The sequence below is a fragment of the Triplophysa dalaica genome, chromosome 6 (genome assembly GCF_015846415.1).
Source record: "Triplophysa dalaica isolate WHDGS20190420 chromosome 6, ASM1584641v1, whole genome shotgun sequence".
Classification (NCBI taxonomy): domain Eukaryota; kingdom Metazoa; phylum Chordata; class Actinopteri; order Cypriniformes; family Nemacheilidae; genus Triplophysa; species Triplophysa dalaica.
The window spans coordinates 23,587,693-23,615,052 of NC_079547.1; the positions used below are offsets into that span (position 1 = coordinate 23,587,693).

At 39.0% G+C, this 27,360-nt stretch overlaps 3 protein-coding genes across 5 annotated transcripts in view; 2 read left to right on the forward strand and 1 right to left on the reverse strand.

Moving 5' to 3' along the window:
• Positions 1 to 2,869: 2,869 nt before the first annotated feature.
• Positions 2,870 to 15,233, forward strand: slc2a1b (solute carrier family 2 member 1b). The gene is made up of 10 exons (XM_056750327.1): positions 2,870 to 3,218; positions 9,365 to 9,460; positions 11,246 to 11,406; positions 11,498 to 11,738; positions 11,824 to 11,986; positions 12,072 to 12,259; positions 12,348 to 12,452; positions 12,540 to 12,641; positions 12,757 to 12,960; positions 13,047 to 15,233. Exons 1-10 carry the CDS (start codon positions 3,204 to 3,206, stop codon positions 13,242 to 13,244), a joined length of 1,473 nt encoding a protein of 490 aa, XP_056606305.1. The 5' UTR covers positions 2,870 to 3,203; the 3' UTR covers positions 13,245 to 15,233.
• A 448-nt stretch (positions 15,234 to 15,681) lies between these two features.
• sun2 (Sad1 and UNC84 domain containing 2) lies at positions 15,682 to 26,438 on the reverse strand. 3 transcript variants are annotated; one of them, XM_056749763.1, is made up of 19 exons: positions 24,460 to 24,691; positions 23,778 to 23,847; positions 22,523 to 22,643; positions 22,303 to 22,430; positions 21,282 to 21,371; positions 21,142 to 21,201; positions 20,968 to 21,061; positions 20,805 to 20,866; positions 20,027 to 20,133; positions 19,828 to 19,908; positions 19,677 to 19,730; positions 19,465 to 19,508; positions 19,261 to 19,378; positions 18,964 to 19,173; positions 17,501 to 17,585; positions 17,265 to 17,380; positions 17,017 to 17,184; positions 16,855 to 16,944; positions 15,682 to 16,774 (listed from the first exon to the last, which is right to left on the reverse strand). In XM_056749763.1, exons 3-19 carry the CDS (start codon positions 22,639 to 22,641, stop codon positions 16,661 to 16,663), a joined length of 1,740 nt encoding a protein of 579 aa, XP_056605741.1. In that variant the 5' UTR covers positions 22,642 to 22,643; positions 23,778 to 23,847; positions 24,460 to 24,691; the 3' UTR covers positions 15,682 to 16,660. The 3 variants fall into 3 exon arrangements, with proteins under 3 accessions (XP_056605741.1, XP_056605738.1, XP_056605740.1); XM_056749760.1 differs by lacking the exons at positions 23,778 to 23,847; positions 24,460 to 24,691 and adding an exon at positions 26,314 to 26,438; XM_056749762.1 differs by lacking the exon at positions 23,778 to 23,847.
• Positions 25,445 to 27,360, forward strand: part of rap1gapb (RAP1 GTPase activating protein b) — a 64,431-nt gene continuing 62,515 nt past the window's right edge. The window contains exon 1 of the mRNA XM_056749753.1: positions 25,445 to 26,359. Coding sequence (XP_056605731.1) covers positions 26,274 to 26,359 — 86 coding nt within the window. The 5' untranslated portion in view covers positions 25,445 to 26,273. The remainder of the gene's footprint in view (positions 26,360 to 27,360) is intronic.

Here is a 27,360-nt window from a genome sequence, read left to right on the forward strand (position 1 = left end):
GCTTAGTAACACCAGATTGCTAACTAGACTGTATGTTTACTCTTCTGGAGAAGTGATGTTGCTTGGGGATGAAAGGTCAGGTGCGCCCTGTTCCCCTTCCATCAGCCTGTCTGTATTTCTGTTGCATCATGTTCTTTACAGTCAGCATGACTTTCATATTATTTACACAGATTCATATTTTTTTGCTTTATGTGAGCAGACAATTCTTTTCTCACAATTCGATCTCCCATTTGAGAGAGACCTTTGGACGTGGTTGTGAAATTAAACCTCTTATTCTTCAGCACTCTTGAAACAAGGCCCGGCTTAGGCTTCAGGGGGTCCCAACTGTTTATTCTAGCACAGTTGAAGGAAAAAGAAACCATTTAGATGCGAGGTGATTGTTTGTCTGTTGTAGTTTGACGCATACTATTGTCCTGTTTCCGTATTCAAAGGTGCCGGTCAATTTTCACAACTTTTAGGTCAATGACACCCCTTGTCTCTTGGGATTTGAGTAAACCTTACGTAATTGGATGTGTAAATCAGCACACTTCGTTTGTGCTGTGGATGTGACTATAGCCATGTAGCTTGTGATCATGTGATCAACCACCCGAGCATTCCTAGCAACCGTATGACAACACACAAAAAAAACTCAGAGTACCATAACAACAGCGATGCAAAACCCTAGCAACAGCACTTGAAGTGGTGAATAGGCAAGCACCACTCTTTTTCTTTTGATGTCACCCTAAAAAAAGGGACATTTCATTATCAGAAGTTTTAAAATTGTAACTAAAATATGAACAGGTTTATGAACTTTCCGTGTCAAATATTGACATTTTTGGGATGAAATATGAGTTGCTTTTATTTACCCAATAGCTAAACATACTGAAGGTTTTATGATTTCCAGGAATTCATTGCTTACTCTTAACCAGAGTCCCTTGTGTTGAATGAAGGGTGCAACGCCAGCGGTTGCTGGTCATTGCGGTTGAAATGCACTACGGAATGACCGCGGATGCCGGCTAAGCACATTAACAATACAAAAGCGTGCATTTGTTTACAGACCCTGGCAGGAGAGGGGATGGCAGCTTGTTCTGTCCTGTGATTGACAGGCTGTGTATTCCAGACTAAGGACCACACACACCAAAGCCTATTGCATTCGACGAGTAATCCAAGCTTTTAAGGAACAATCCAAAAGGACAAAAGGTTTCTTTCTAAAAATGTTGCTGATATTTTTGTTATAAGATGTCATAACATCAAACCACATGTGACAGAAAATAAAGATGATTTAGAATTTATAAAAATACAGACATATGCAAAATACAGAATAAAAACAAATTATTCAAATACGTTTTAGATTTTTTTTCATTATTCTGCATTATTCTGATTTTTTTGACACAAAAGGTGTTTGTATGCTTTAAATTACACACCAAGTCTCCATTATGGCTATACCGTACACTGAATATTCATAACCTCAACCTGTTACATGACTATATTCATAAATGTACTTTTAAAACATTCAAATAAGCATAGATTAATCATGGTGTGTTTTTACACACGTGGCATTGTTTCCGCTCTGTCTAGTATCCCTTTGTTTATGTCAACAAAGTGTAAGCAGTGGTTGTGTAATGGCAAAAAAGAAAATCAAGTTCAGCGACATAATTCAACATAATCCTTCTGATTCACAGTGAGGTATCCAATAGATCTAAAACAGAATCAATAAACTGAAGTCTGTTTTATAACCGTGTTTTATTGACTCCTCTGAAGTTATGAGTTGACGAACATCCTGGATGGCTTTTGCTTATTTAACATTTATTTATTTATTTATTTTGTGACGTCACAATGTCTACCTTTTAAAAACATTCATCACGCATTGTTCCAAAATGTCTGTTTTTGTTGGTTTTAGAATATCAAAAAAGAAATTAACAATGAGACAAAGGGTGTGCAGTTTTTGAGTTATGTCAGTATTTTCTCATTTGTGTGCCGTTTTGATTCTTGGGCGAACGCGTGCTTGTTTCCTGCTTTTGCAGCTTGATTATTTTTCTTTCCCACCAAATTACACAAAACCTTGGTGTCGTATTTAGTTGTTACGTATTTTCCCGTCTCATCTTGATGGCTTCCCACGATGCACTGTGAATTGTCTGTAGTGAGACACAATTGCCTTTTGAGAGGGGTACAACGTGACTAAAAATCTAGTGTTCATTGATCGAGAAAATCTAGGGTCCTAAATAGGCACATGGGCAGTGTAGTACAGCAGTCAACAGCACTGGAAACCTGTGTCCTATCTTACTAGACTATGCTTAGATGTTTGCTTATGTTGTCTTGCCACATAAGTCCTCCTTAAACTTAAGACTTGTTATTGTCCCAAAATGGAATAACCTTATTTCTTTCTTTAAATTTTCTTAATATAGTCAACTTTAGAAAAAAAACCTTTTCTATAGTGTTTATGAGCGTTTGTAAAAGAAACACTATATTGCAGTGTACTACAGCAGTTTCTTCAATTTTTATATTATGTTTATAGAACAGAACACTAAGTTATACTACTAGTTATACTATTAGTATAAAACCCAACTGTATTCTGCAGTTTACCATTGTTAATAATATATTGCACAGTAACATTTCTTTATGTTAGGTGGCTTTCTCTTCCAACATAACTATTAGGGTGTAGCAAATTTGTAACATTTCTAAGAGTAATTTTAGCTATACTCTGACGAATAAACTCAAAACACACCCCATATTAATGCCGTAATACTACTTTATAACAGTAGTATACGCTGGCACGCTTTTACGCATTTACTGAACGTCGACGCTCGAGATCAGCCAATCACAGGGTTGATCTCGGTCCAGCCCACTTTCCCGAATGTTGCGTCATACATATTAACCCGCGACCCCAGACAGCATCTCAGACTTACCGGCACGAGCTGGAAACGTGTTGAAACATACCAGACAAGAGAAGAAACAAGACTGAAAATAACGAGAATTCAAAAGAAAGTTTTCTGAAGCTATCAGATGAGCTCGTGAAAGACATCTGTGGGCATCTGCTCTTGGTCTCTGTTCAAGGCTACATCCTTCTCGACAAAGTTGTATTTATTTATTTATTATCTAACTTATTCATTTTAAGACTTCTGGTTTTATTTATAACGTTTTGCGGCGAAGAAACTCGAGGAAGAACGAAGTTTAAGCCAAGTTAAAGCTCCTCGAGACGTCATCGCAGTTTTTGACAGAGCGCGATGGAGGACGGAAAGGTAAGTTAACTCCAAAACTTCTTTTATTTTCAGTAGAAATGCAACAATGTGTAAAATATGCGAGGAGATAAAACAAACAATACTGAAACACGGAAATACCGAGTTTTTACGGGTTTGTGTTGGTATTTTTCGTGCGTCGATAAAGTTTTTTCTGTCAGTCAGAGACGGTTAGCCGCATAGCTTCACGAGCCCACATTTTCGAGCAACAGTAAATTGACAAACTGGTTGTTTAACAACTAAACAACACCCATATAACAGATGTTGATAGTTGTCATAAAGACGAGTTCACATAAGGGTGTTAAAGGTTCTCTAATGATGGTGATTTTCCTCCTCAGTCGTAGAGAGAGTCCCTCAAAGAAACCTAGTGTGCTCCCTACATAGACAGCAGTTTTGAGCATTCGAGATCCTCGCCTTATGACTGTATCTCATAACTTATCTACACAGGTCCAGGTCTAGACACGTACTGTAGTCATATAATGTAGAAAACTGTCTTAAAAGCCTAGTAAAATGCCTCCATAGGTATCAATTTCTTGGGTATAGAGTTAGGGATGTAGGTATTGAGACAAAGCCAGAGAGTCGTGGTGTACGTGCTCACTTAAAGCTATCCATCCTTTCTTTCTTTCTTTCTTTCTTTCTTTCTTTCTTTCTTTCTTTCTTTCTTTCTTTCTTTCTTTCTTTCTTTCTTTCTTTCTTTCTTTCTTTCTTTCTTTCTTTCTTTCTTTCTTTCTTTCTTTCTATGTTTCTTTCTTTCCGCACATTTTAGTGTTTTCTAAGCTATCCTGTCTTTCTATCTTTCTTTCTATCTTTCTTTCTGTCTGCACTTTTTAGTGTTTTCTAAGCTATCCTTTCTTTCTTTCTTTCTTTCTGCACATTTTAGTGTTTTCTAAGCTATCCTTTGTATCTTTCTTTCTTTCTTTCTTTCTTTCTTTCTTCTTCTTCTTTCTTCTTTCTATCTATCTATCTTTCTGCACATTTTAGTGTTTTCTAAGCTATCCTGTCTTTCTATCTTTCTTTCTATCTTTCTTTCTGTCTGCACTTTTTAGTGTTTTCTAAGCTATCCTTTCTTTCTTTCTTTCTATCTATCTTTCTATCTTTCTTTCTTTCTTTCTTTCTTTCTTTCTTTCTTTCTTTCTATCTATCTACCTATATATCTATCTATCTATTTATCTATCTATCTATCTTTCTTTCTTTCTTTCTGGATATTTTGGTGTTTTCTAAGCTTACTTTCTATCTATCTATCTTTCTTTCTATCTTTCTTTCTTTCTGCACATTTTAGTGTTTTCTAAGCTATCCTTTCTTTCTATCTTTCTTTCTTTCTGGACATTTTAGCATTTTCTAATATGACCATATTTTAGTGATTCGTTTTATTTATTCTTTCTTTTATGTTATATCACAAAGAAATATGATTTAGTCTTTTCTATTTTTCATGCGTTCATTATTCCAAATATATACCTGTTTTGAGTATTTTACAATACATTTCTATCGTGACTATAATACAGCCTTGTTACCTTGCTGTTATACCATCATGTGCAAATAACTGCTATCTTACTAGGTATTTTAATGCCATGAGCCGTGATGTACGTGACAGCTTACATTCATCATTATTTGTGTGGCATTTTATTGTCTCATTAAAATTGGATGATTTGAACGTTGCTGAGAAACTCTGTCTGTCTTTCTCGGTTCATTGTGGGCCCTATCCAAACTAGTGACTAATACTGAGAAGAAGACATACGTGACTAGTAGTCTGTTGTACATGGCTAACCTAACCACAGATGTGATAGATGAAGTGTCTCTTTTCAAGTTCCTCAACCCTAAATTAATCGACAATTAAGATATCTATTACAGTACTGAACAGGTTTAGACACGTGTCTTGATAATAAGGATGTTTTTGTGGATATTTGTAATACATTTTTTTTCTGCAGATTGTTTCAATTAGGACTTAGTGTTTCTGTTCATTCAGTTCTTTGTGTGTTGTGATTAATTTTAGCTTTCAGTAGATGTGCTGGGAATGAAGGACCTTTTCCTTTGGGGATTAAGCCACAGCTGTTCTTAGATAGGGAGCGCACAACGCCACACCACAACAAAGGTCATGTTCTTGACCTGTTCCCAGCACACTGCCTAGTGTTTGAATGCTCTGCACTTAACACATTCGCAGTCATGTGCCGCATAATAGGGAAGAAACGTGGATACACAATATTTGGTGTTAAGCCTTGTGCTTAAGCTTTTCATCCCAAACCAGCTTTTGAAATTAAAGAACTGGTTTGTGAGATGTGGTTTGTTTGCGCCGGGGTGGTGATGTAATATTTTACCATACAAAAGAAAATATGCTTGGATATACCTACTTCAAAGAAGTATCTTAAATGCATCTGTGAATTGTGTGGATGTGCACATTTACTGAATACAGTCTTAGCATTCAAATCATGTTTAATATTATTAAGTATTTTGTCTAATACCCTAATTTCACCTGTATAAATGACAGAAAAAATAAAAAACCAAACCGTTTGTGCTGTGCGCAATTTGCTAGGAGTAAATATTGTAATTACATTTTTAACTTGGTTACGTCTTACCAAGAAATTACATACAAAGTATGAAACTAGGAGCTTGGAATAGGGCATGAAAGGAAAAGGAAAACATGCCGAGTATTGGCATCACACTTCGATAAAGAGTGTGTGTGTTATATAGACAGAGACATCTTTGTCTGGTTGCAAAGTAAGTTTGGCTGTCCTCTCGAAGGTTTTCAGACCCTTATGCTTATTTATTAAATGCATTTCAATAGCATGTAAAAGATCAAACATCTGCACAAAACATAATTATTTGGCATTTGTACAAACTTGCCCACAATCAATTTTCTGGTCGTCCTTTGGAAGAGTTTCGTTTTTTAAGTTAAATGACAGTTTGTCTGCTGTTTTGTTATTGAATACAATGACACATTTATTCAAGCGTACCTCCACTTCCCAAATTGCAATTGGGGCCTTTAAACATGAATGAACTATTTAGAGTTGTTTCAACTAACTTTTTCTTCTGAACTTAAGTACAAAGAATGATTAAAGCGTTTTTATTGTCTTACAAATTCTTAATGTTCGATCAATCGACGAGGAAGCAAATTGGTCATATACAAACATGCATTGAATGCAGTTCAGATTAAATGGTGGACATAGTAAAAACAGGTTTGTGTTATTCCGTCACATCACTTGGCATCATTCGTACCTTGGCATTTATGAGTAAAAACGTCAACACATTGTTTCCTTCGTCTTGCGTAGGGACAGAACTTGACACACACAGGCTAGAGTAACAAAGTTGTTTTGTTGATCTAACTAAAGATACAGATCATCGCATCAGTAGTTTTTATTGAAGTTGATGAGGCAATTTGAACACCTACAGTGTTGCTGTTACTAAAGTGATAATGTCAAGTTTAAGTGTTATTGCACTATTATGGTTTGCATTGAGTATGAACAACAAACAACGGGCCTCAGACATACACACACACAGAGCACTTGGCGTCAGCTGGTATCCAAACTTTTAGGCTCTGAGGCCCTATGGAGTGTGAATATCGGCTCAAATTGGTTGTGTAAGGGTCAAAAACGAAAGAAAGCTCTGAGCTGTGGATTGCCAGGTTTATTTGCATGCTAGTTTGGTTGTGACATCCATTTCACAATGAAAAATGCTCCGGTGAACAAGTAAACATGGTGTATACAGGCATTGTAATATACAAATATTGATATTTGACTGTTTTGGTGTATAAGAAGTGATACATTTTTTCTACTAAGATTATCGTTAGAAATCTTCGAAAAGTTTGATTTGTTGTTATTGAGAAAAACTTTAAGCTAACCATCCCATAGCCAAGCTAAACCAATACACAACGACCGTCTTCTGTTTGTACAAATGTTGGTCTGTCTCTATGTCAACTGCTGGTATGTGATATGACCAGGAGGGCGTGTCTGTTTATGACCGTCATGTTTCGCAGAGACTGCATGACAAAGCTAGAAAGGTCCTGTTATTAAGATCTAGAATGATGTTATTATAAACCGTGCAGTCGTCTAACCGGCCCCAGTACATACACACTGTATTCCATGACTTTTGACTTTGACATTGTGAACAAGTATGCAGTATCATAATGCATATTTGATTGTCTTCTTTGGTGATATAAGTGTGAGGCTGGAATTTGGCAAAGGAATGTTTCTTATCCCTGCCCTGGAGGAAGACCAGTCAAAAACTTCCATATTTAGATATTTTCCAAATCCTTCATCTCTCTTAAAGAGACGCAGACCCCTCTCCTCTCCCGAGTTGTGTTTGCAATCAAAGCCAATGTTTTAAAAGCAGGAAGGATGCAGTTAACTTCTTAAGGAAGTTGGTTGGGACAAAGCTTCTGTCGAGGACCTTTTCATATGTGAGATTATAAAAGTTGCTACTGGCATATTTTAAGTAGGTTTGGTGCTAGTGAAGGAATGATGAAATAGACTTGTCTCTATACCAAACTCCCAAGGGCTCGGTTTGTGTGTATATATGGCATCCTGTTTCAGAGCTGGTTCGACTGCCCAGCCGTGACCTCATTGAAGTGCATTTTTTCTCTTGTGTAGAGGTAGCGAAGGTGTGTCCTTATCCCACCCCTTTTAGCTTTTAGCGTGCCTTGTAGAGTTGAAGCACGCCTGTGTTTGTGTGAATGAAAGGCAGGATACAAACATTCAAAGCACGACTCCCAAACTGGTGTCTTTCACGTCATTTGTTTATAGCGGAGGAGCGCAAGTGCTTAAAATGTTGAAACTGAGGAGGTGTTTACAGTCGTATGGAGCATGCTTATGTCTCGCTCTAATGAGAGTTTAAAAAACATAGAAAGTCTAAACTGATTTAACAGTGTTGACATCTTGGAAGTATAAAGGTTTCTTTGGTCAAATAAATTTGGAGCCACTTACAGGCCAGAGTAAATGGCAGAATGTGAGAGTATGGCAGGAATACACAACAGGATTTTGCTCAGATTTTCAGTCTGGAGTCGTTGCAGAAAGATTGCAACAGTCTGCAGATTCGATCATGTGTTGTTTACTATGCAAACGTTCCAAAAGTCTGCAAGCGTGCCTTAAGAGAAAAGCAGGGCAGAGTATGTAGAGTAAACTTTACCTAAGGAGTGCTTGAGGCTTTCCGTACAAGTTTTCAAAAGCAAGTGACGCAAGTACTTTCATTAAATTTTGTCATTTAAAAGCTCTCAAACACATTATGTTGACAAAATCAAATGTCTCCTTGAATAATTACTGCAAGTAAACATCAGAGTTTTTCCAGCGTGACGTCGGTCGTCATGTTTTCATGCAGCCACTGTCTTGATAGGTGGGCGATTTCACGGCCTGTGTCCATCTCTTTATAAGATTCATTCTCAGACAACAGAAGCTGGATGGTGCCGTCTGGTTTGCTAAACCCTTTTTATATTTATTAACCTCACAAGTCCTTCACCCACTTGCATCACAGTCGTTCACAAGTTTGAAAAAGACAAACCTGTGAGTTATTTTGAATGTATAATGAATGCATGACAATGGCACACAAAAGTGAAAACAAATGAGATTTCAATTCATTTTGGGATGGAATGAGGAAATATTTTTGTATTTTTCAAGAACTTCCCTGTGTGATACCGAATAATTTCAATCAAACCTGAGAAAATGCAGTCTCTTAAGGAAGGTTAATCCTTTTCTATTGTATTTCAACAGAAGGAAATGCTTGTGTATTTGTGCAAAGCTGTGTCCTTGTAGGACAGGGGTGAAGCTAGATATAGAAACAATAGGAATAGTGACTTTCCCGTTGTATTAATTGCATTTTATTACCTTCAAAATTAGAAATGATGTGACATTACAGTCTTATGAAGCTATTTATCAGTTTGTATAAAGTTGCATGTTATACAATTAAATGAGTAAACAAACAACATGAACGTTTTTAAAGGCTATTGTATTCTAAAATCAGAGTCATTGTAAAGGCACATTTACACCCAGCCTTTCCAATCCTTAAAAAGTGCACATATTCTATTGCCAACACCATAGTTTTAGCCAGAATTTGATATGTTGTTGTTATTTTGTCTCTGCAATGAGAAAGATTGATGGACTTTCAGTACGTTCCATTGTGTTGCTAAAAATGGCTCGCTGAACTCTCTTATATTGTTCTCTCAACAGAAGCTGACCTTTCCTCTGATGCTGGCCGTTGGGACAGCTGTGATCGGATCTCTGCAATTCGGCTACAACACGGGTGTCATCAATGCCCCGCAAAAGGTGAGCAGCGAGAACGCGCACATCACTAGCTCCTGAAAACAATCCCCTTAAAGATGTCACAAAAACAGCTGTCTATATTCCCTAAAGCTCTCTACACAGATTGTGAACGGTGCAAATCATTTTATGCGACTGCCTCCGTGCTGACCAGCTCGTCGTCCTTAAACCTTTGACATTATCAAAACCCTCCTCCCCTCTCCCCCCCATTCATAGTAATGCACTACTGCAGCTGTCCGAGCCCTGTTTGAAAGTTGCTACACAAGTACACAAAGATAACAAATGCTACATGTTTAATTCCAGGAAGATAAGCGCACTGCTCCACGGGGCGATTAAGTCCTTTATCTACATATTATAAGTCAATCAGGACAGAAGCATCTGCTCACCTGCCTAGGTTGGGCCTCTTTTAAATTCAACACATTCTCAGTTCAGGTTCAGCGTGTAGGTCATTTTAGACACAGCACAGGCTGTACAGATGAGTGCGCTGGATTAGGGGCCAGCGTTTGGTTATGTGAATGAAGCTTTTCTAACGTTAGGATCGAGTGTGTGTCTTACGCTTGTGTTCCCCTTCCTGCCTTAAAACCATCCAGACAGACAGGAGATGTGTCCGCATGCTTCTTTATGTAAAAAGTATATGTTGAAGCACATGTTGAAGCGTGCATAAGTGTGGTGCGGCCGTATATCAGCACGGCTCCGATTCGGCTACAGGCTGATTTTGCTGTTTTAAGTGTATTGTGCATTAGTTTTATCAAGTGAGCGAGGCCAAAAATCAGTGTGTGAGTGTGTTTGACGTGGCCCTCTCTATAAATAATCACAGCGATAAGATTACTGGATCCTCGAGACGCCGTTAACTAAAGACTAGTGTGTTTGAACGTTATTTCTATTAATAATGTGATTTTTTACGTGTATCAACTTTCGCACCCTAAAGCGGCGTGTGCTAAAAAACTGGTATAAAAGTGGTTTTATAATAAGAGATTTAACCCCACAGGCACATGACTTGAACTTTGACTGATATTAAGGTGATGGTGAAGGACTTTCTGCATACCGCAGGTGTCAGACAGCTGAGATAGATAGAGAGAGAGAGAGAGAGAGAGAGAGACTCACTGGGTATTGTCAATGGTCATACATAAGGCATGTAAATTGTAGCTTGCATCTCAGCAGGTGACTGACATTTGATAGGAAGAGAGGACAGAGAAAGAGAGGACAGTCTCATTAATGGGACAAGCTCTTCAGGTTACGGAAGGTCTGTGTTTATAAACACAAGCATGTCACGTAGCGCAGAGAGACCGTGGAAACTTGACTCCCTATGTGTCTCGTTTCTCATTACAAGACCTCACCGGTCAGTGAGCCACCTACTGGACAGATCAGTTCTTACACGAGACACTTTACTAAGTCTAAGGAGCATTAGAAATAATAAACTGTCAGCATTCGTTTCTTAGAGGTGAATTAAAATAAAACAAAGATCTCCAGAATGTCTCAAACTGAGCTCAGATTGGTCAAATCTGCTCTTATCGAAGATCTCAATATGAACTCATCAAATCGACCCAAATCCAGATGATTTGACCTCTACATTCTACATTCACCTTCATGTGGGTGAACAATTGTCTCATTTGTTTTTCTCTTAAGAATTATAAGGAGAAACATCTGAAACATCTTTATACTTTAATGAAACACGACTGAGAACTCCATCAAATCTTGAGCTGCCTCTGAGCAATACCATTTTTTCCAAGACGTCAATATCCATCATTGTTGATTCGTTTATGTAATGTTGTTTATGTGTTTGTGTTTTAGATTATCGAGACGTTCTACAATGAAACCTGGTTAGATCGATATCAAGAGCCCATCTCTAAAGCCACCATGACCACGCTGTGGTCCCTGTCTGTGGCCATCTTCTCTGTTGGCGGCATCATAGGATCCTTCTCCGTTGGGCTGTTTGTGAACCGCTTCGGAAGGTTAAGACATTACCAGATTATAAAATATCATGACACAGTTTCCATGTTTTCAATCTTTCTCATATGTCTCTCTCTGTCTGTCTTATTTTAGGCGGAACTCCATGCTCATGGCTAATGTGCTAGCTTTTATAGCTGCAGCTCTCATGGGCTTTTCTAAGATGACCGCGTCTTACGAGATGCTCATTATGGGACGCTTTGTGGTGGGTCTTTATTCCGGTCTGTCCACTGGTTTTGTGCCCATGTACGTTGGTGAGGTGGCACCCACTGCGCTCAGAGGAGCCCTGGGCACCCTGCATCAGCTGGGCATCGTCGTGGGCATCCTCATGGCACAGGTACACTTAATTGATCCCTCAAAAACTAATATCATAGTCTCATCTGAGGTTGTTATTTATGGTGATGATGTTTCGTGTGGTGTAGATCTTCGGTTTGGATACTCTTATGGGTAACGCCACCATGTGGCCATTCCTCCTGGGCTTTACCTTCATCCCGGCGCTTCTGCAGTGCTGTCTGCTGCCCCTCTGCCCGGAGAGCCCTCGATTCTTACTCATCAACCGCAGCGAGGAAAATAGAGCCAAATCAGGTGAGCACACACACCCGTGCCTGATCAACCAGGCCCATAGACCCTGCAGTAAATAACTCAGAACGGCCATCTCATGTGTACGCAGTGATGAAAAAGCTGCGCGGGACGTCAGACGTGAGCGCAGACATGCAGGAGATGAAGGAGGAGAGCAGACAGATGATGAGAGAGAAGAAGGTGACCATCCTGGAGCTCTTCCGCTCTCCACTGTACCGGCAGCCCATCCTCATAGCCATCATGCTGCAGCTCTCCCAGCAGCTATCTGGAATCAACGCCGTGAGTGCTTCACATTTCTATCGTAATGTCTCAGTGTGATGTTTCGAGACTTCGTTGACCCTCCATTTGCGTTCACATCCATGCGCAGGTGTTCTACTACTCTACAGCGATCTTTGAGAAAGCGAATGTGAAGCAGCCCGTGTACGCCACTATTGGTGCTGGAGTGGTCAACACTGCTTTTACTGTAGTATCGGTGAGTCACACGCTTATGAGCATGCTGATGTATGAATTCACAGTTTGTTGTTAGTCGTGTATCAATATTTGATAATGTCTTGTGCAGCTGTTTGTGGTGGAGAGGGCGGGCCGCAGGTCTCTACACCTCTTGGGACTTCTGGGAATGGCTGGATCTGCTATACTGATGACCATCGCTCTCGCCCTTCTGGTAGGCAAATACGTCCACACAGTAACATAGTGATATTTAATAAGGTCAGTCTTCAACTCGTGTTCATATTTATTTCAAGTTTTAAAATACAGTTTGGGTTCAATCACTTTTGCAGGACCAGCTGGAGTGGATGTCCTACGTGAGCATTGTAGCCATCTTCGCGTTCGTGGCGTTCTTTGAGATCGGGCCCGGCCCCATCCCGTGGTTCATCGTGGCCGAGCTGTTCAGTCAGGGCCCGAGACCCTCTGCGTTTGCTGTGGCCGGATTCTCCAACTGGACCGCCAACTTCATCGTGGGCATGGGCTTCCAGTATGTGCAGGTAAGAGCACAGGATTTATTTACAGAATATGTTCCTGTGAATTATATGTTGATATTAGTGAATTAACCATTTATCTCTCTCAACAGGATGTGTGTGGGCCGTACGTGTTCGTCATCTTCACCATATTTTTACTCTCCTTCTTCGTATTCACCTTCTTCAAAGTTCCGGAAACCAAGGGACGGACATTCGACGAAATCTCTGCCGGCTTTCGCCAGACAATGGCGGGCGCAGAGAAACACTCACCCGAAGAACTCAACAGCCTCGGGGCGGACTCTCAACTTTAAGCCACACCCTTGACTCCGCCTCCCTCATTTGTTCACATCGCAGCACGTGGCTGCTGAAGAGAGGGGGAGGCTGGTCTGTCAATCAAACATTTCCCCCCTACCCGGTCGCACTGACCTCTTTGTTACCCACAGCTCATCGTGAGACACAAGGAGTGGGGTTTGAAAGACGGAGTAAGAGTTTCATGTTCAGCGTATGTCATATTTGCATCAGAATCTCTCGGCTGCTGGGTTTAAATCTTTCTTTAGCGTTACTTCTACTGTGCCGTGGACGATTTTGCGCTTTGATGTTAGAAATCGACCGATGGTGATTTAACACCTGTCGTTTTGTGTGACGACTCAATACTGTATCACCGCTGATGTCAATCATCACATCAGTGCTGTTGCTTTGCTTAACAACCACATGAGGCGCTCGATTACCGCTCGAAATACATATCTATGATGTCACTAGTCTTCATAGATAGAGCGATTTGAACACATCGTAGTGGTATCACCCTTTTGTTTATGAGCTATTTTTCATCACATCTTTTAAATGTATTTATATTTTTTTAACAGGTTCAGTTGCTTCGACTTTGAATTACACTCTATGAGCTGATGAAAAGATTCAGAATTTCTTATCCAAAATATAGTTTTATCAGGTTACGTAGCCAAACCTCACAATGAAATTAAAACAAATGGTTCGCTCAAAGATGAAAACTCATCACTTGATGATGTCATGTTTTTTATGGACTACTCCTTTAATAAAAGACCAGTCACTTTATAATGCACGATAGAGTATTAATACTCTTCATCTGTTCTCAGATAGTATTAGTGCTAGATCAACCGAATGTCCATCAAAAAGCCAGAAATACTCCTGTAATGTCACGTTCATGATGTCAGATCAGCTCAGACAGCTTTACTTCCACATCTACACCAGGTTAGAAGTTTGAACACATGCTTTTTGCACAGTCGACTGATAGACTCACTGAACAAATTGTCCAGCGAGAGAACACTTATAAAGCGACCAAATGCACTGAATGCCGTGGCGTGATAGTGTACTGTACAGCCTTACTCTGTTGCTGCTTTGTTATAAAAGAGGTGTAAAATGAGACCATTGATCGCGGTGTGATTTACACAGATCGGTTAGATTTTTAAAGAAACAATCTGCTGTTAAACATGCTCGGACAGTTTGGCCTGTGCCTTAGCATTTTTCTATCTTGTAGGATTTTAAGGGTAGTTTCACATTTTAAACAACACATGTGTTTAGATTATGTAGGCATGTTGAATTCATGCAAATGTTTTAAACTCTCCTGCTATGAAACGCTTCACAAGTCAACTTTTATTGACTACCTTTCTCTTATGTCATTCATGTTCGGTCCTATTAATTCACCCCTTATATGTGTTTTTTTTCTAGGCATATCATGCAAATGCAAATATTGAACTAGGTTTGTCCACATTTACCCAGCTTTAAATCAGATTGTTTTTTACAAAAACCCATCCCAGGTAGGACTTTACCCCCACAGCATTCCATATGGGAACATACGTTTGTGCATCTGGTTGTAAGCTTGTGTTCACTTTCTAATGACAAAAGTTGTGCACGTTCACGTTAAGACTTCACGCTCAAATTGAGCGCATCCCACAGTTTATTTTCTGAAGTCACTTGTGTCTTTGTGTTGCTACGAACGCTAAAAGAAACACTTTTAGTTTAGGGAGCTTGAATTGCAGCTGTAACTGTAAATTGTCAATATTGAATGTACAATAGAGTTGGTTAGTTTTATGTACAAGAACTTGTAGTTTTATAGTGCGATTTTAAATTGTCTATTTTATAATTTAGTGTACACTTTCCTCTTTTCTTTAATGCACTATCATGGTCGTCAATACTGTAAGACAATGTAAACACCATGCTGTCTTTTTTTTTTTACCATACTGTATTTATTAGATGATCTAATTTATTTCATTTTTTTGCTTTGTTTTACTACTGTTTAAGGAAATAAACGGTCACAAAAACATGTATTTCTATTTTGTGTAGTGTTTGTGAGTTTTATGAATCTGTGCGACTAGCATTAATGTTTATATGAGAGGATGATGATGTTGTGGATCATCTTGTCTTCATTTCACACTCAAACCATTTATGTTACAGTATATAAAAGAACACAACTGTCCAGTCAGTTATAGATTATTGGAACCTGATTTATTTTCAGCAGTTTGTAGGACCGGGCGTTTTGAGCACCTTTCTTTAATAACTTAAACTTATGAATTGATTTCAGCGTGGTTGGAGAAAATACACTGACAATTAACACAATCCTTCTAATAAAACACTACTCGCAACCACAACTATTCACATCATAGGAAATGTTTTTTAAGTTACAAAATAATGAAACCACACTGTTGTGTAACATTCAGATTCATGCAATAACCACATTCGCCTTGCATTACAGAACGTGCCATTTTAAATTTATTAAAAAAAAAATTCTTACACAATATATCAGAACGGCAGACAACGTATGTAAACTTTGCCAAATTAACTTGCATGTTCTATTAAGATGCATGAAATGTGTGGAAGAATGGCAATATAAATGGACAAACATTTATACCTTCAATTAATATTTCCAGTATGCTTTCAAGAATCGAAATTGTCTTATTATTAAGCACATATACACACAAGACAAGCAATATATTATGCCATAAAGAGCACTTTGGTTTTAAACCCAAATCCTGAGTTACACTCAACTCCTTCTGCCCTGCAGAGGAGATAACACATCATCTGACAGTACCCATCTGTAACGTCTTTAAAGAGTGCAAACAGAATTACTGCAGGGCTAAAGGAACATCATCATCATCATTTAAAGTCATAGTTGACCCAAAATAAATGTTTTCACCCAAAATAACATTTGAAAAAGCTTTAAAGAAATGTCTCATGTGGGTGAGTAAATAATGAGAGTTTTGAGGTGAACTATCTAAACTATCGTAATGTTATATCACGAGGTATACAGTCACGTGTAACGTGTTTAACACATTACACAACCATCGGTCGTTACGAAACATACTTTGATAGATACAGCAAGTTTAACAAGCCAATCCAACCAGAAACACTGCTTTTTAATAAACCTAAATACAGAAGAAAGCTAAGACAGCCATTCAGTCAAAACCAATTCATTTTATAATATTATCCTTCATAAAAACTTACATATTATTACGTCGTTCTTTAAAATGATTACCAACTAAAAATACACGTTAAAATAAAAATCGACGAGCACTTATTAAAATAAGAAATGTGAGGAACGCAAACAAACCCATATTAGTACACATTTGAGTACTGTCTGTGTGCATTTTTTGGTAATGGTACATTATGAAGCTGTCTGTCTGTTTGTTTGCGAATTCAGTGCACTTTTCTATTCATACTTGACTTTGCATAGAGTAAACTAGAATGATGTGTGATCTCATCCGAGCGAAGGCTCCCCGTGCACTCTGAAGCGATACACGCAAGTGTACTCCAGATGACCCCAGTTACTCAATATTCTCAACTCCACCACGCTGTAGATGTCTGATGATTCCTACAGGAAGGAGAGGACACATTTTAGAACCCGACTGACACGCTTCTCAACGTTTGACTTCCTGTGTGCTGCTGACTTACTGGAAGCTTGAAAGTCTGGATGGGCTCTCCGTCCCGGTCGTACATGAACGTGGCGAGCTGCTTTCCTTCTTCGTTCTCTTCAGACATACCCTAGGCACGCAAGAACCTCTACATCAGTCTCAATGACACAACAGTCTAAAACAAGACGAAATGTGGACTCACGTAAACGGCGAAATCCTTCAGCGCGCTGTCGATGAGTCCCGTTGGAGAGAGAACTTTGGGCAGGTGTTCGAGTGACACGTGAGTGATTCTTATCGGGTACGACAGCGAGATCACCAGGAAGCCCTGTGAGCCTCGGAACGCCCAGCACTTGCCGGGATATAACTCTGGCTACATGACAAACAGACAGGTTTAAAGACTCAATCTGATGAATCAATGCGATCGTTCGGGTGTTTTTATTAGCGTGTTACCTGTATAACCGTGCGAGGGCTTTCAGATTGATACCAGAGGGGTACGCCGAATAAACTCAGACACGCAGATCTCATCTTGTATGTCTCTGAGCAACGTGTGTTTATAACACTGGCACCTAGAACACAAGGTGATTTATCATACTTTTATTTAACAATCCCATAAAACACGTTTAATGCGATGTACTGTACAGTCAACAATAAACACAAAAATATATATTTTGAAGAAAAATGAATACCAGAAGATTCCAAAGCGTAGTCCGCCATTCCGATTCCATCTGCCCTGTACAGTTCAATTGCCCTGTTGACGATTCCTTTCACATCCTGTAAACAAAACATACAACAGTCAAAACTGGGCTACGTTCATACAGTGAATACGGTTGTCAGTCTTGTACTTGAGTTCTTAATACGGTTGTGTTCACTGTACTCTATAAACCGAACTCACACCTTCACATATTCAGGACACACAACCGCATTTGCGAAGAAGTGTGTGAACGGATTCCCTTTCGAAGTGATCATCCCTATGCCCTACTCCCTTCAAAGAGTAAATCTATTTATGTGTGAAGTCTAGAGGAAAAACGCAACTGTATCTCCTGATGTGTCTGTTAATATTCACTTGGTAAAAGGAGCAATAAAAACAACCTCATCATTTCTATTTATTTGAAGTGACGTTTTGTATGGTGTCCTCTTTTCTGAAGGGCCCTTTGGAGGGAGATATATCCCGTTTGGAACGCACCGGTTGACCGTCACGTCAGGTGACCATTAATGACTGGTCATAGTGAGTAAATCTGTATTGACAGTGATGAATATAGCAGAGACAGTCGTGTTGACGCAGAGATACAAGGTTTATTAAGTGTGTGGGTGGAGGAGGGTATTCAAGACTTGTCTTGGACAAACAGAAACCAGAGTTTGTCAGATCATTTCTGAGAGAATGAAAGCAGCGGGAGTTATCAGAAGTGCTGTACAATGTCGAGTGAAAATCAAATCCTTGAAAACCGAGTTGTGGATAACAACAAGCGATCTGGAGGACTTCATATTTTTTTAAGAAAGACTAAATATTTCCCAGAATACACTTTTGATTCGACCACGGAGAGTGCAGGATTTTCTTAAGATATTTCGTCCAGCGATAATGAAGGTAATGCAATTCCCAGAGAGAGAGATAGGAATTGTGCGTCATGCGTACGTTTTCAATCCAGTCACTCTTCTTCCACCGGAGTCGCTTCCACCAGTTTTGCGGTCTGGGAGAAACCCACATTGTGCGCTCAGACGTTAGTGTTGTGTTTAGAAACAAAGGGGTTGAAAGTAATAAAATGTGTCTCAGCCGCCGTCGGTGTCGTTGTATTTCTTCTTTGCGAGCATATAGCACTAAATCCATTGCGATCATGTCTGTAGTATGTGCCATCTTTCATGTGTACGTCCGTCACTATGGTTTCAAGCATCGCGTGCGAATACCATAAAGGCTTGCGTTTGGTTGCTCCTTCATGCAGACAGTACACAAGCTGCAACTTTAGACCGGTGTGTGAACAGGACATTTCGAGACTCAAGCCTGTAAGTCAATACGGTTGTCAATCCTTAAAAGTGACTGTATGAACGTACCCATACATACAAGTCTTATTATTATAGATTTCAACATGATTATATATCTGTTCATATCTAGAGCATGTACATTATTATTGTTTATAATCAGTTCAAGGCTTCAGACCTGTATTGTGACAGCTCCGGCTCCTTCTTGTTCAAGTGTCTCCCCCACAGTCCTCCACGTGTCCCTTGCGCTCTCCTTGTCCCGCTTGAATTTGTCTAATATCTGTGTCTCCAGATCCTCCAGCGCCCTCTGCAGCTCAGGCCTGACAACTACAGTTGTTGTTGGGTCCTTAAAATGATTTACCAGCCACTCAGAGAGCTCTGCCTTCAGCTAGAGAGGAAATGACATCATGATTTGGAGTTCTTCCTGTAATCGACTAGTATTCAATACCAACGGGGTGAGGGAGTTCTCACTTACATTGATGTTAAGAGCATCTTGAGCATCCACTCTTTCCTTAAGGAGGTCGGAGTCAGACTGCAGGTTTATAACATTTGACTTCAAGTCTGAAACCTGCTGCGCATGCTCGGTCTCAACACTGTCGACAGGGGTGTCCAAATGTTACATTTCTGTCAAAAAACATGCGAATAATGCAAAACAGAACATCCAAATGAAATAATCTACCTTTTGATTTGATCTTTCATGAGCCTCATATCGGTCTGCAGCATCTAGGAAACACAAACACACATCTGTAGTTAGGAAAACGACATCATTTCCTGTTTTGCTCTTTGTTGCCATGACAGAAGAAACATAAGTGGAGGGCAAAAATAAATAAAAAACGTTGATAATGTGTGTAAATATACTGTACAGAAAATGGTCAAATTGAGCTTTCTCACCTCAGATCTGACCTTCTGGCGTTCGCTCTCCAGCTTAAGCACTTCAATGTCTCTCTGAAAGAAAAACAAATTTTGATTTAAGAGTTGTTCCACTCCCTCCCATTTACACAGATACAGAAATGACTCATATCCTTAGATTTGAACTACGCACCATCAGGTTGGCCTCTCTGAGATATAAACTGCGGATCTCATCCTTTAAGTTAGACTCGCTGGCCAATTGTTGGAAATTGTCCTAAAGATCAAAAAAGTGTGTGCTGTGATTTCGTGCATTAATTACTCAAATAAAAACAAGAGTAAGAAACAATATCTAAAGGTTTAAAGCTTAATATAAACATAAGACACATCCTCACATGAACTTCTGCTCTTATGGGTTCATCCGTGCGTTTAACAGGTGGAGTCCTAGAAACGACCTCACGGGGACGAGAAGTAGCTGCAAACGGGGACCAGTACCATATTCCTACAAAGCACACAATTTAATGTAAAAATTTAAAAACATGAGAGATTTTCATTGTTTATTTCTACAGCCGCAAAAAAATTAAAGAATGTTTTTCTGATTTTAAAGTCCAAGGGAAATAAAAATTACAATGTCTAGTTTTTCATAAACTATTGCATCGTTTATTGTAAATAGTTTATCAATGTGGGTCATTCTCTTTTTAAAATGTGTGTGCCCTCAAAATCTTCAGTTCAAATCTAGTGACTATCCATCTCAAATGACATATGTTAGACGGCTTGGGCGGAGCATCCATTAACTCCTCCTCTTCAACTGTCGGTCTGATGCCAGTTCCATTGCAAAATGCAATGTAATGCTGTTTTCATACATCCAATCAAATCGCAGAGAAAGACGAAAGCCACTCATTACAAATTCCATTAAACTCCGAAACGTGCCAAAATACGGAAGTAAAAATGATCGCAAATTCCAGTTCAGAGGGACTTTAAAATGTATTATTTATAGGTATGTGTTTAGGTAAAATGATCATTTTTGTTTAATTCTGTGAACTACTAACAATATTCTTCCAAAACTTCAAATAAAAATGTATATGCATGTAATGAAAACTAGAGAAACAGGTCAAAATGACATGCTTCGTTTTTTTTCGCGGCCTGTATGTGGTTACAGGTTCATTTACTCACCAAATATGAAGAAGATGAGGAGGAGAAAGAGAAAAGCTGCCTTTTTTATATCTGAAGTGCATCTACATAGAAAAAGAGAGAAAATATGAGGTCATGGTGTTACATTTGAATCACATTCACATAGAAATAAATATATATTGACACATCCACATGAGTACTGTACCTGCTGAGCAGAAACACATTGATCATGGACACACGAGAGGAGAAGCTGTACCACGTGCTGCCCAGCCACCAGTAAAACATAACCAACGCTTGAGCTGAAAAACACACGCAAACATGTGACCTCATTCATCGAACTGAAGCAGAATAACACTAACTAGATTAACACGATTAATACCTGGAGATCGAAACACGTCCAACATGCTAAACCCTGATTCAGTCGCAGACTGGGCAGAACCTGGAATAAAAAGAGCTATTATTCTAAGCCAAAGAAAAATCCAGCAAATGTTTTATTCTGTAAATGTGTACATAAAAAACCTGTATTTGGGCTTGAGGTGAAGGGTTTGTCATAATGCTCCTCAGCTGAGGAATATCCAGAGGAAAACCCTTGAACAGCAAACGTCTTTCCTGAAAACCAGAAATGGAGGAAAATTCGAGCAACACGGTGTGTAAACGTTCAACGCTAAAGAATAGCACTCTTGGCTCCATTTATAGAGAACTTTTGCTTATGGTTCCCCATGTGGTTGATAAGAGCAATTGTCTTTTATCAGTGTCGTAAATACTGTGGCTGTGCATGTACCAAAACACTCTTTTGGCTCCCGCGGGTTATACTACTGGGTTATACTAATAGCTCAACCTAGATTCTGAGGTTGTTAGCACATTAGCCACATAGCAGCTAATGTGCTAATGTTAGCTAATTAGCACAATTGCAGTCACACAAATCACAACACATGGACGTGAATGTGTTTAGTAAGCAACACAAATAATTTTCTGTAGTTATATTTTCAGAAAAACACACTTGCGACCAGGCGTTGTGCTTTGTGTAATAGGTTGTGCAATATGTGTAAAAAAAAATACATATAAGAGTTTCAAATCCAGTAGCAGGAATGTTAGGTCATTGTCTGCACCACCGAGTATAAGTCCGTCAGATATTGATTTGTGTCCGATCTCTCTCTCTCTTCCTCTTTGTTTGTTTTGCTGGCTCTGGCATGGTGATGGTTTGGAAACTTGCCTTGAACTTTATAGTTTCATCTTATTGTAACCTGAACTTCACCCAGGCTACGAGTAAATCGTGACATATGCCATAAAGCAGGTGATGGGCGGGGCTTGTGAACCTACCTGCACACCAAAGTTACAAGTGTGATTTCAGCCGATAGACAGCTGCTTAGTTAGCAGCGGCAGTAGAATTAGTCTAGTTAAGAGTTGTCCTACCACTACAATAACTTTAGAGAGATTATTTGAAGGTCGAAAAACTCCCTAGTGTTGCTTTAACACATCATTCAAAATGAAACACTATTATGCTACATTCCACAGATCTCACATGGCCTTCAGTACTGACCGTTCTCGCTCTCACTGGCTATGAGGTCAGGGCGCTGCCCGCTCAACATCTGACCCACGCTGCTGGCACGGCTGGAGCTGCGGGACACGCTGCCTCCGCTCCTGCGACTGCTCCTCTTCTTAAAGATCCTACAGGAAAGCGTGACAGACACAGGATTGAATCATGTTCATTATGTTAAGAAAAAACAAGCATGTTTGCAAAAATGCACACAATTGCTCACCTGACTGGACTCTCTTTGTAAGAGACGTGGCCGGTGGATCCAGTGGAGCTTGTGCTGGCAGCATCATCATCAAGTAAGGACGTCCCTTTGGACACTAACCTTGAGCTTCTCCTGGACATCTCTGCAGGATCATAGTAATGGAAAAATCGTTACGTTTACAACACAAATGTTGTGTCTATCAGTGATATATTTGATCCATAAAAGTTTAAATAAGTGAATAAGTGGGTGTGGCTGACTCATGTGTAGTGTCTCCATGTTTGACTAAGTGTGACATGATGAGAAAAATAAACATAGATCAACCCACATCGGAATCCCAAGCAGGAGGCGGAGCTTATTTTTAAAAGTGCAACATCTGTGGTGTGGCAGACTCAGCGTTCACAAACAAACATCAAACAACAAAAGGTTAAAACTACAATAAGTCTTTCAATAAAAAGCGCAGCCTGAAGCTGATCTCTGTCTAATTCTTCATCTGAAACTGCAGGATCATCCCGAGCAGTGTGACGGGGCTTTTAGCTGAAGATTATCTGAAAGAGATCAGAGGACACGTGGAGCCAATCCCCCAACCAGAACCTTAACTGTCCACCTTATCCACTCCCTCTCTGACCGGTTACTTTACAAAGGTTACACAACATTCTATGCTCCTATTGACCTTTTGTTCAAACACAGTAGAATACAGAACAATACAGTATTCATGGTGTGGTGAAGCAGCCTGTTCTTTATTCCCTACAAATCCTTAATCCTGACAGCTAATACTTTCAAACCGCATTAAACATCAGACCTGCACACTCACAAACAAGCCCTTGACCAAATACTGGAGGTAAAACACTAAACCTTTTCTAGTTTACAGAGATAAATAAATGTTCTCCCTCATGTTCTTCCAAACCTTTATGACGTTCTTTCTCCTCCAGAGCTCAAAAGAAGATATTTTGAAGAATGTCCATAACCGAACAAGACTGAACCCCATTGACTTCCATTGTATGGACACAAAACCACAGAGGCATGTCTTGAAATATCTTCCTTTGTGCTTTACAGAAAAAAGTAATAGCCATGCCTTAAATGATGTGAGGGTGAATAAATAAAGACAGATTTGTTACAGTACAGACCCGCTTCCCTTTACATTTTCTACTATTAAAATCTATACTTTTGTATGCAAAACGACAGTTTGTCATACTTTTACAACTTGGTGTAAAGTAAACTGGTTAAACTAAAAAGAAAAACACCTTCACGAGGTGAGTTATAAAGTCATGATGCTCACACTTCTCGTATTTGTCCCAGTTTCAACCGCAAAAGAAGTCTTCAAGGCAGGATGGGGTATTTTTGCTTCTCTTTTTTGAAGAACACAGACACATACTTCATTAATATTCTGTATTTACACATTTCACAATAACAGCTCAGCTATCAAAACTATGGAATGATACAAATGTATCAAAATACGACAAAACGTATTCAGTGACGTCAACCCGTTGGCTAGAATTTGCATAAAAGTCTCCTTTATAATCTATTCTGGAAGCTTATTGGCTGCTTTTTCTTCAGCATTTATCATTCATGCATTTCAAAACCATTTCTCAGTATTTAACTGAATGTAAGCGCAATTACTTTTTGCCTACATAAACAGTTTCAACAAATTGAGGTACAAAGATAAAGTAACTAAATAAAGACAAAACGATAAGGAAAAAGATCTCCGGCAAGACCCTAAACTTTAAAACAGACATGTACATCCATTTTGAATGTATTTCCTGGACTGAACTGCCTACAGTTATCACTCAAATAGACGTTTTGTTGCAGTGCATCTATAAAACGGAGAGAAATGTTCTCTCAGCATCATTTCTACTTCAAGCTTGTGATGGCTCATCCCATAAACGCGCAACCTGACGGCGTTCGTTTCAAACTATGGTCATATTATAAGAAGCTTTCACACCCACTCGTGGTCGTCTCACCTTCTCAGTGGGGCTCTGAAAACATTCAGCCTGTCAAAAATGAACCGCTCATCCGAAACCGCTCCACAGTAACGGGACGCCGCTTGAAACGTCACGCACGAGTTACCCTCGAACGACGGCGTGAGAAACTTATAACTCGATTTATAACGTACTGGATGGCGGTAAGACGAGATGCTTAAGGACGGAAGAGTTTGCGATATCAGGAAGGGTCCCTATGACAGTTGTCAGCGCCGCGGCTCCGCCTCTCGTCGGTTTGAGGTGTGCAGGGTGACGCTGATACGCCATCTTGTGGAGGTACGTAGTTACGTACGAGATCGAGTCACACGCGTCCCCCGGATTGTTCGACTTTTTTACTGCTTCTAACAAAATACATAATACAATAGAATAACTTTTTTGTATATAACATTACATTCACGATATAACTATTCGTCGTAAATTTCCATTATCATCAATACATTTCAGGATAACATAAAACCCAAATAAAAATAAATAAAATGAAAAATAATAAACAGAAAAAAAGAAGAAGAAAGAAACGCGGGTTATAACCAAACCAGCTTTGCTTTTAAACAGATGTTGTGTTCCTGACAGAGTCAATTAAACATGTTATTACTTTTCATTGAGGAGTGCATTCAATATTTTGAGAGTTTTAATTCCTTCCTTGTTTTTATTCATTTTACAAAGGGTTTCTTTAAAACATTTAAGTTCACTCCAAAAAACATTTATATTAGGGCTGCAGCGGGTTATTCGACTTGATGCAGGCTAATGACATCAAAGTACCGCGAGAGCGAGTCGAAACCAAACTTTTAACGGTTTTTCGAAACGCTCTCGCGGTACTTTGATGTCATCCGACTGTCGGATCTTCCGGCGCAGCATCAAGTCGAACAAGCCTAACGTTTCTAAATCGTGTTCAGGTTTTTATTAATAACTTACATTCGACTATTTATATCAGGCACTAGTATTAACTTTTTTTGTTATGGAGACAGTATTTAAGCACACTATATAATTATTTAACAAAAAAGGCCAAATTTATGCTTGACAAAAAGCGTTTTTTTAACTATTAATAATTTTCACGTTAAACTACTAAATGACTGTACTCCACGCAAATCCTAAACTGTTTAAATCGGTGAGATATCTTAACGATGTCCTTTTTATTAAGAAAAACCGAAACCTCCCTAGTCCACTCGTATGTGTTTCTAGGCCTATCATGCCCGGTCTAATATGGCGGCGCTGTTGACGTATCACAGCAACGGGCTCAATGCGTCTAGTGTGTTTTTCTTTATTTTTTATTATTGAACTTCAAAGAAATACAATAAAACATTTTCAATTACAGTTAAAACTTAAGTAAAAAAATAAATGTGCAAAGTATATTCGTCTAGTATGTCTAATGGACCAATCGAAAGGTCTGCACATCTAATTTCAACCGCAAATTGTATTTCAACATACTACGATTGGCGACAAACACTAATGCTAGTTTTGAATACTACGTAGGACGGATAGTATATTAAAATAAGTGGAAATTTCTATCTCAAACGACATGCATACTAGACTTCTTTTTCTTTCACACTGTGGCTAAACAACCATTACAACTAAAGTACAATAACAAATGGCCGTACTTTGTCTTTTTACCTAATATTTGTTTGTCAAGTTGTTATTGACTTCGTTGTTGAGGGAAATAGTCTTAACCACCCAGTTGGTTGGCTGCTCTTGGTTTTCGGCCGGTTTGGTCACCCAGTTAGGCCAAATTGGTGATTAGCAGGTACCATAAAACTACCCGGAGAAACGACACACTTGGCAGCCGAGATTACAATAAGAAAATGTTCATTTTAAATCTTAAGAAGATCGAGTCAATCTCACCTCTTGTCAAGCAGTTGAATTCACGCAGACGCAGCGACTGTGAAAGGTATGTACGAACATTCATGAGTAAATAAACAATATCACTTTAAACATCGCTCATTTGCATAAAGAAACAAATAAGTAACGTAACTGTAAACATGAGGTCATCAGATATGGCAAAATAAAACGTGCTTTGTATAAATCACTTTAGTTCATTCATTTAAAACACGCAATGTAAACAATAGTTATAACCATAAAACGAATTCGTGATATAATTGAGGTATATCATGTATGTTTGTAAGTATTTATTTTGGCATATTTAGGTCTGTTTTTCCTTTTTTAACTTGTTCCATTGTTTTTGATAGTGTTAACTTTTATTATGTACTAGAGGGCGCCATTGGGCTTTGTTAAGGACATTAGGCATTGAACACAGAACTGAAAGCAGGTGTTTTAAGGTATTATCAAGTTATTTTAAACAACAGCCTGTCCAGTGCTCACATTTTCAATTATTTTATCCAGTTGTCAAAGATTTGTCATTCTATAAGCTCCGAATAAAGGTGTGGTCTCATACCATGGACCTCTGTTTGATTCAAATTAGGAAGATGATTTCATGCAAACATTCAAAAAAATGTTATTTTGCCGAATACGCTTTTTTAACCCAGACCTTCAAAATCCTCACTATTATAAAAACTAATGCTTCACCTCCATAAGCCCATTTTGCTTTGACTTTGAAAACAAAACCTTTGTGTTGCTTGTTTGTGCTGCGGTCAGACAGACAGGTTAAATGCGTTTGGAGCCCTGCTGATATCACGGAAAATGCAATTTGTACCCTTCTCAAGTCAATGACTTGAGGTTAACAGAGCTATCAAAGCTAACGCAGTCTGGGAGGATCGGAATAATGTTTGAAATGTCACACTCGTCTCTCAGAGGTACTAATGAAAATGGAGTTTAAACTGGGCTCACCTTAAAGAAAAATGTCAAACCAATCGTTCACCCTGAAGGGCGACTCTACTTTTGCATTTCCGACCAATTCTAATTTCTGAACGTGCTTTATTATTTATTACCTAA